This window comes from Corapipo altera, unplaced genomic scaffold (assembly GCF_003945725.1).
Source record: "Corapipo altera isolate COAL_440 unplaced genomic scaffold, ASM394572v1 67, whole genome shotgun sequence".
Classification (NCBI taxonomy): Eukaryota; Metazoa; Chordata; class Aves; order Passeriformes; family Pipridae; genus Corapipo; species Corapipo altera.
Window position 1 is genome coordinate 4,804,581 of NW_020884906.1, and position 8,308 is coordinate 4,812,888.

General features: G+C 54.6%; 1 protein-coding gene, 1 long non-coding RNA gene and 5 other non-coding genes across 9 annotated transcripts; 5 read left to right on the forward strand and 2 right to left on the reverse strand.

Moving 5' to 3' along the window:
- Window positions 1–238: 238 nt before the first annotated feature.
- TRNAA-UGC lies at window positions 239–310 on the reverse strand. Its single transcript has one exon. It is a non-coding gene; the product is annotated as a tRNA-Ala (tRNA).
- Window positions 311–544: 234 nt separating this feature from the next.
- TRNAD-GUC lies at window positions 545–616 on the forward strand. Its single transcript has one exon. It is a non-coding gene; the product is annotated as a tRNA-Asp (tRNA).
- A 329-nt stretch (window positions 617–945) lies between these two features.
- TRNAF-GAA lies at window positions 946–1,018 on the forward strand. The gene has a single exon. It is a non-coding gene; the product is annotated as a tRNA-Phe (tRNA).
- A 230-nt stretch (window positions 1,019–1,248) lies between these two features.
- Window positions 1,249–1,320, forward strand: TRNAD-GUC. Its single transcript has one exon. It is a non-coding gene; the product is annotated as a tRNA-Asp (tRNA).
- A 301-nt stretch (window positions 1,321–1,621) lies between these two features.
- Window positions 1,622–1,693, forward strand: TRNAA-UGC. Its single transcript has one exon. It is a non-coding gene; the product is annotated as a tRNA-Ala (tRNA).
- A 1,664-nt stretch (window positions 1,694–3,357) lies between these two features.
- Window positions 3,358–4,307, reverse strand: LOC113951240. The gene is made up of 2 exons (XR_003529092.1): window positions 4,125–4,307; window positions 3,358–3,772 (listed from the first exon to the last, which is right to left on the reverse strand). It is a non-coding gene; the product is annotated as an uncharacterized LOC113951240 (long non-coding RNA).
- Window positions 4,308–4,420: 113 nt separating this feature from the next.
- On the forward strand, window positions 4,421–5,987 carry UBC (ubiquitin C). Of its 3 annotated transcripts, XM_027651996.1 has the most exons (3): window positions 4,430–4,560; window positions 4,987–5,215; window positions 5,444–5,987. In XM_027651996.1, exons 2-3 carry the CDS (start codon window positions 4,993–4,995, stop codon window positions 5,908–5,910), a joined length of 690 nt encoding a protein of 229 aa, XP_027507797.1. In that variant the 5' UTR covers window positions 4,430–4,560; window positions 4,987–4,992; the 3' UTR covers window positions 5,911–5,987. The 3 variants fall into 3 exon arrangements, with proteins under 3 accessions (XP_027507796.1, XP_027507797.1, XP_027507795.1); XM_027651995.1 differs by having other exon boundaries at window positions 4,421–4,511; window positions 4,987–5,987; XM_027651994.1 differs by having other exon boundaries at window positions 4,431–4,560; window positions 4,987–5,987.
- Window positions 5,988–8,308: the final 2,321 nt, after the last annotated feature.

Sequence of the window (8,308 nt, forward strand, 5' to 3'; positions counted from 1 at the left end):
TAAGTGAAACGGTGCAGCTCTGCAGTGTTTTGTGATAACCCCAGGCAGGAGGGTGCTGGGGGTGTCTTGCCTTTCTCTAACAAGAACTGCAGCAGAAGTCTGCAAACTCCTTGTGGGAGTGAAAGGGAACAAAAACTCAGCCATTATGGAGCTTATTTGGAAATTGTGGCTCCAAATTTAGAAAACGGGGCAAGAGAAAGCAAAAAACCCACCGGCTTCAGAAGGCGGGGGCAAAAAGTGGAGATGCCGGGGATTGAACCCGGGGCCTCATACATGCAAAGCATGCGCTCTACCACTGAGCTACATCCCCTGACTGACACGGTGTTCTGTACAGCCCATAAACACACACTGCCACTCGCACGCCGGGCCCGGCGGCCACACCGCGCCCGCCCCGCGCTCCTCCCGCGTTCGTCCCGCCCCCCTCGCCCCGCACAGCCCGTACGGGACCCCGGGACCCGCAGCACCCGCGGGAGGAGCGGCGGCTTCGCCCGGGGCGGGACTGCACTGTTATACTGCAAGGCGAAAACAATACGCTGCGCGCCCGTCCTCGTTAGTATAGTGGTGAGTATCCCCGCCTGTCACGCGGGAGACCGGGGTTCGATTCCCCGACGGGGAGGCCGATTTATATTTTGCCCCCGGACGCCGTTTTTTGCGGGCGACCCCGCGCAGGATTCTGACGTGGCGCGGAACCCCGGGCCCCGTCACCCCCCGCGAGAGGGGCGGGGTAGAACCGGGACTGCTGCGTTTTTGGCAGGGCAGGGCGTGCCAGGAGTGGTGCCTGAGGACCGTGGAGTGGACATCAGTACCGGGGGGTGTGCGACCCCCGGACACGCCAGGAACGGGGCGCTGGTGCCGCGGGGGTGGGACCCACACGGGAGGTCGGGCAGCGCCACTGGGGGGGAATGGGCGGGGTCGTATCCGCGGCCAGCGAGGGCGCTGTCGCCCGCCGAAATAGCTCAGTTGGGAGAGCGTTAGACTGAAGATCTAAAGGTCCCTGGTTCGATCCCGGGTTTCGGCAGAAGCTTTTTCGTTCCCCGCGCGGGTAGCGGCCCGTGCTTTTGCCGCCGGGCGGAGCGGGGCCGGGGCTGCGGTCCCTGCGAGGGGCGGCTCTCCCGGTGTCACCGCAGGCGCTCAGGTGGGTGAAGATTTTGTGGTGGGAACCACTTCCCGGAGGACGGCAGCAGTGTAGCAGGTCCCGGGTCGTCACCTCGGGCATGACCAGGCGCGCAGGAAGGCAATGATAAACCGTCCTCGTTAGTATAGTGGTGAGTATCCCCGCCTGTCACGCGGGAGACCGGGGTTCGATTCCCCGACGGGGAGGTTGTGAGCACTTTTTTCTTTAAAATTCATTTTTCTTCGTCCCGCACGAATTTTTCCAATTTCCGAAGGACGGGAAAAAAAAAAAAAATCAGATTTGTGTGTGCGAACCAGCGCGTTCCCATGTTTCCAAGGGTTGCGTGAAGACCACAGAGGAGTCCGTACACTGCAGCGCCCACAGCCCTCCCCAGGCCCGGCGGGGACCCGGTGCCCGCATCGCTCTGTCCGCTTTTCCCCGCACCGGGGACAAGGGAGCGCGGACAGGACGGAATTGGGCGGCGGGCAGGAGCGGCCCCGCGGGCAGGGGGATGTAGCTCAGCGGTAGAGCGCATGCTTTGCATGTATGAGGTCCCGGGTTCAATCCCCGGCATCTCCATGGGGTTACTGCTCTTTTGGTTTTGGCTTTTTCCCCCTTCCTCCCCCCGTGATGTCTTTTATCCAGTTAAAGTCGCCATTTCTCGTTAAGCCAGCAGCAAACCGCGCCATGACCCTGCTCCTCAAACGGGTCCCCGGTGGCATAAGAAAGCTTTTTTTTTTGTTACTTGTTTCTCTTCAGGCCTGTGCAAACACACACGGGTCTTGTGTTCTGCTGGAGTTCCGTCGCCTTGCCAAGGCCCTACAGCAGCCCAAAAGGAGGGACAAAGCTCCAAACTCCAAAACGCAGGAGACGCTGGCCAGCCCCACCTGACACCTCCTCATCCCACAGCCTGGCAGAGCTGGGGACGTGCAGACCTGCAGCAACACAGAGCTCACGGTCTCTGCTTCACATTCCCAGAGCTAAAGGGGAGGGAGAAACACCAGGACACCACAGGTGACCGCAGTCACTGGCTGCGACAATGCAGGAGCTTCTCCCCTTCTCCGAGCTGGCTCTGCGGTGCCCACTCCCCTCCACTGTCCTGCTCAGCCCCTCGGCAGCGTGGGCAGCTTCACCCAGAGCAGCTTGGAAAGAGCTCTTGGGGAAACAACCTCCCTGCTTTGATCTCAGGCTGGCTGGGCTCATCAGGAAACCCTTTGGAGCCAGGAGGGCTGAGTTATGGCACAGCTGAGAGTTTTGGCCCAGAGAGACCAAAGCCCACATAGAGCCTGAAACAGCTTTTATCTACACAGTTCAGTGGCAGCTGTTTCATCTCACTTTTCAGTTACCAACGGTGAATCCAACAGCAGTGGGAGATGATCGGTGACAAATGCAAAGTGACATTTCCTGCCACAGTGGCTGAAAAGCTCCTTGTGCTATTTATTTACTCATCTTACTTCCAGTTGTTATTTTGAGCTAGTATTTGGCTACAGCACTGCTAAGTGTGAATATCCCTGTTGTAAATCACTCCCTGGATCTCCCTGGGCAGCTGTACTTCTGGAATATGCCCTGCATGTAAATATAAGAAATAGTTTGTTCTAACAGGCACAAAGTAACTTTTTGGCACAGGAAGTTGGTATTTGTCAGTAAAGCAGGTCATGCTCTGTTAAGATCAACATCCCACTATTCATCAACCCTGCACTGAAATCCTAACGATGAGTACTCAGAGAGGCAGGGTAGGATAAACACTAGGATAAACACGGGAGGGCTTTTTTCACAGAAATCCTCTCCCAGCTCAGGAAACACTGTCCTCCTGCAAACCATACAGATGTGTTTAAGGACTATTGGATGAGGGCCAAACATCTGCTTTGCCAATCTCAACCTTTAAGTGTGTGCTCCTCCTGTGTTTGATTCAGACATCAGGTATAAACTCATTCAGGATGCTCAGTGCTTGGCTGATTACCCTAATTAGATGAAGAACAGCACTGTGTCATTTTATTTCTTCCTGTTACAAAACTCCATCTTGTCAGGAAATACCTTTCCATGTGCATTTTTTACTATTTTCAGACCAGTTCTGAGTGCTCCCTCTGTAACTAAAAGAACAAGCTTAACATTAATATTCAGCTGAGGAAAGACCTAAACCTGGAAGGCTTTTCCAATCTTTGATGTTTATTCAACTCCCAGTGCACACAGTGTCAGCCACTGAGCACTGAGAAGAAACCAAAAGACTTCTGTGGATTTTTTTTTTCCCCGTCTAAACGACCCAAGTGTTTGAGATTATTATCACTGCTGCTGTGATGAGTGTTGGTACAAACACGAGGCAGCAGAGGCCAAGGAGCTCCCCAGAGCGTTCCCCTCCTGTAACAGCTCCATGTGTCAGCCAGACACAGGCGGTTTCCCTCAAACTAATCACAAAGCTGTTGCTGGGCCTCTGCTCTGTTCCTGCTGGTGAGCAGTCCTGGGTGTTATCTGTGTCCCTTCCATTTTCTTTGGGTGCTGGCAAATGAAGGATTTTGTAGGCGGATTGGACTGAATGGCGTCTCCTGAGTCTTGCAGACAAAGCCCCGTTTTGTTCTCAGCCATGGCCTGGAATTGCTGTGCAGTTTGACTGGGATGGCACAGGAGCCAACTGAGCGCAGCAGAGATCTGCCAGAATGTGCTCTGCAAGAACAGAATAAGAAATAGGCATTATTCTGATTTGTTTATTATTGATTTTACCCTGGTGGCAAGGCCTTAGTCCTGAATTATGAACTCCACGATAGCTCAGATGCACAGTCTACTTTATGTGTGTGTATATAAACACTCATTGTATCTCAGGCAGACCGTCTGCAGGACTTGGAACTCTGTATCCATCAGGGCCTTTTTTGTCCCTCATGTCACCTCTCCACCCCAGGCAGGAGCCTCCTGTAGCCCCCCCTTTCCCGAGGTGGTCTAGCCTCAGTGCATGTCCCAGCACCGTCTCCTCCCTGTCCCCTCTCCCACGGCCATGGTGGCACTGAGGGTCTGGCACGACCTGCCCGTCCCAGCGGGGTTGTGTCCTCATGTCTAAAGCCCTGAATAAAACGTAAGGCTCTGAGATAAATCTTTAAACACGGGCAAGTCTCCGAGGTGGGTTTGCTGAGGCGCCATGGCCGCAGTCCCGTTCCGGCGGCGGCTCCACGCCGGGTTTTCCCGGCACTGCTCGCGCCCCGCCCGCTGCCCCGCGCGCGCTGGACGCAGCACAGCCACGCGCGGGGCGCAGATCCCTGCGCGCTGTCCTATCCCGCCCCAGCGCACGCAGGAGAGCGGCGGCGCGCGGGGCCGAGAAAATAGTGCGCGGCGGAGTGATCCGGACGTGGGGGCGGGGCGCGCGAGACCATATAAGGGGCGGGAGGGGGATGTGTGGCGCAGTTGGAGTCGGGTGTGTCTGTGAGGGGGTTGTTCTGTCGGCTTGACCTGCCAGCCCCGCGGTGAGTGCTCGGCGGGGGGAACCGCTTGGCGTGGCGGCAACAGGGCTTAGATGCATGCTGGGTGTCCGGGCGGGACACACAGAATGTATGTGCGCGCTGAGAAGGAAAGGGCGATGGCTGGGGTCAGTGGCGGGCTGTGAGGGCCGGGGCGTTGCCCTCCCCTTAACGGCAGCACCGCGAGCCGGGGGCGGAGAAGGGAAGGGCGGGAGGGGCGAGGGCGAGCGGGCACCAGCGAAATGGCGGCGGCGCAGGCGCAGCCGCCCCTCAAGATGGTGGCGGGCGCGCGCCGCGGGCGGGAAAGGGAAGGGGCGGGGACCAGGCCCACATCCCGGAAAGGGCGGGGCCGTCGCTGTGACGTCACCGCCGGGGAGCGCGGCCCCGGGGAGCGAGAGCGTTACTAAAACAGAGCGGGTTTGCCTCTTGCAGGGAAAAATGCAGATCTTCGTCAAGACCCTGACTGGAAAGACCATCACCCTTGAGGTTGAGCCCAGTGACACCATTGAGAATGTCAAGGCAAAGATCCAGGACAAGGAAGGCATTCCCCCAGATCAGCAGAGGCTGATCTTCGCTGGGAAGCAGCTGGAAGATGGTCGCACTCTGTCCGACTACAACATCCAGAAGGAGTCCACTCTGCACTTAGTGCTGCGCCTCAGAGGTGGGATGCAGATCTTTGTGAAGACGCTGACTGGCAAGACCATCACCCTGGAAGTTGAGCCCAGTGACACCATTGAAAATGTCAAGGCCAAGATCCAAGACAAGGAAGGCATTCCACCCGACCAGCAGAGGCTGATCTTTGCTGGGAAGCAGCTGGAAGATGGTCGTACCTTGTCCGACTACAACATCCAGAAAGAGTCCACCCTGCACCTTGTCCTGCGCCTCAGAGGTGGGATGCAGATCTTCGTGAAGACCCTGACTGGCAAGACCATCACCCTTGAGGTCGAGCCCAGCGACACCATTGAAAATGTCAAAGCCAAGATCCAGGACAAGGAGGGCATTCCCCCAGATCAGCAGAGGCTGATCTTCGCTGGGAAGCAGCTGGAAGATGGTCGCACGTTGTCCGACTACAACATCCAAAAGGAGTCCACCCTGCACCTTGTCCTGCGCCTGAGGGGAGGGATGCAGATCTTTGTGAAGACCCTGACTGGCAAGACCATCACCCTTGAGGTCGAGCCCAGCGACACCATTGAGAATGTCAAAGCCAAGATCCAGGACAAGGAGGGCATTCCTCCTGACCAGCAGAGGCTGATCTTTGCTGGGAAGCAGCTGGAAGATGGTCGTACCCTGTCTGACTACAACATCCAAAAGGAGTCCACCCTGCACCTTGTCCTGCGCCTGAGGGGTGGTAACTGAACCAGCAGGTTGTTGCATCCAAATAAAAAGTTTCTCTGCACTTGTTCATTCCAATAAAGCTGTTGCATCCACAAAAATTTGTGTCTCAGGTTACGTGAACAACTGTTTGTGCCATTTCCCAACTCCAGCTCTTTAATAAACAATAATTACGTAGTTTCTGCAGACAAAGGAACTGTAAAACTGCTTTAGGCAAGGCTCCCACTTGTCTGGCAAGTGTAGCTAATCCCTCAGCCATGGTATTCCTGGGTTGTATAAGTGTTCCCTACCAGCTGCAGCTCAGTGCCCACCTGCAGATGTTGCGCAGCTGTGGGTGTTGTGTAAGGGTGGACATGTAATGGGAAACTGCAGTTGTTGCTGAGCTGGGAGGATTTGAAACCCAGCTCTCGGTTTCCCAGCAACTGCCAGGTTCTGCCCTTGTTTTGGGATTAGTGGAGCAAGCAGAAGGGTGATCCTGAAGCTCCAACACAGGGTGGGACAGTGAGATGTCACTGCTGATCCTGCAGCCCTTGGGCTTGGGAAGTGGTGTGGCAGCCTGAGTACATTAAGTAAACTAATTAAACTAATTTCACAGACAGTGGAAATCTGGAATGAACTTCATTCCAGCTGTGTTCCAGCTGGAAATATTGTGCTAAAATACCACAGCAGTTCCTGTGTGCTGTAAAGCCCTGGCTGAAGGGAAGTTTCCACTGAAGAGTTGGTGGTGAGGGTTGGATTTAGGAGCTGACAAGTTGTTAACCACAGCTGTGCTGGCCATGGGATGTGGGAAGGGGAGAGGCTGAGGGAAACAAGTGCCCTTTTTAAAGAGTGGTTGCCTTTGGAAGGGGATGGTGGTGGGAGCTGAGTAGTGACCTGAGCTGATCACTGACTTCAGGGGGACCCAAAGGGATCTTAACACCGATAGTGGGATTGAACTCAAGTAACACCAAGTGTTATTTTAAGAAGCAGTGGAAGATGCTTTTAGGGCTGTGTGGCCTGTAAGGAGCGAGTTTGGATCGCAGAGATCTGTGCTGATCTGGCGGAAGCGTCTGAACACTGCTGAGCTAATCCCATGTGGGTGAGGGCTGGTGCTGTGCCATCGCTAAGTTACTGTCGTGTTCCTGCAGGGGTGGCACTGGGCTCTGCCCACGCCTGTCCTGGTTCCAGTAACTGATCGCCAAACAACTGCAACCACCAGTTTGCCATCCTGTGGGATTTCTGGCCTCTTGGGGCGTCCAAATTCACGCAGCAGTTACAAACTGAGCAGCCCTTCAGCAGGGCTCTGACTCCTTAAACACAAGGTCTGGTCAGCTAAAGGGTGAGTGTTGCTGGAATGCAGGGAGCTGCTCTTATGGAACAAGGAAGGAGTGCAGCTTGGTGTGTTTTCATAATGCCTTTCTCTACATGCTTGGTAAGATTAGCTTTGGGAGTCTGGTGATTAAAAAAAAAAAAGCTGGAGAAAATAACTTCAAGTGGTTCTGATTTGAAGGCAGCCTGACTGCTGGGGGGGGGAGCTGCAGGAGGACACATCAAAAGCCTACATGAATGACTGCAGAGATGTGTTTTAAGAAACTCTTTTATTTTAAAAGTCTCAGTGAAAAAAACTCTACAATGCCATGTTTAAAAACGACAATGCTGTACAAACCCCTGACAGCAACCCTGGAGTGTGCTGCAGCCAGGCAGAACAGGAAGCCTGGAGAGGAAACCCATGCAGTGTTCTCCTGAGCTGAGTCAGCCACTGCCTCTCGCAAAGGGAACGCCATGGAGCTGTGTCATGGCGGTTAGGTTGGATATTAGGGAAAGTTTCTTCCCCTGGAGGGTGGTTGGGCACTTAACAGGCTCCCCAGGGCAGTGGTCACGGCCCCAGCGCTGCCACAGTTTAAGAAACGTTTGGACAATGCTCTCAGGCACATGGTGGGATTTTGGGACTGTCCTGTGCAGGGCCAGGAGCTGGACTCGATGATCCTTGTGGGTCCCTTCCAGCTCAGGACATTCCATGATTCCGTGACCTCTGCAGGTCGCTTTGCTTGGTTTGAGGAACTTCAAGGTTCACAGTGGCAGTGCCAACGCTTCAGAGGCGGCACCCCTGATCAGAGAGCACATCTGGAGTGGGATTAACCACAGAACAGCTAAATTTGATGAGAACAGCAAAGTACTTAATAAACGTTAAGGATGTCTTTTGTTCTAACCATGGTGTGCCCAAAAACATTCTCTGGGAACATGCTGTTCTGAGAGACCTTCTCACGATCACATTGTTCTGCAGCACCTCAGGGCATCTCCTGGATTTTAGTGGGCTTTATTGGGATTTGAAAAAAAATTCCTTTCACGGAATTTCTTTGTAGCAAAATGTTTTAAAGTAAAAGAAAACACAGCTGGTCTGAAGGCGTTGCTGCTGGGGAGAAGGGGGACAGCCCGCTGCTGC

Bases quoted from the DNA above. Each gene is read 5' to 3' on its own strand.
- UBC (XM_027651995.1), top strand. From the start codon at position 4,993: ATGCAGATCTTCGTCAAGACCCTGACTGGAAAGACCATCACCCTTGAG.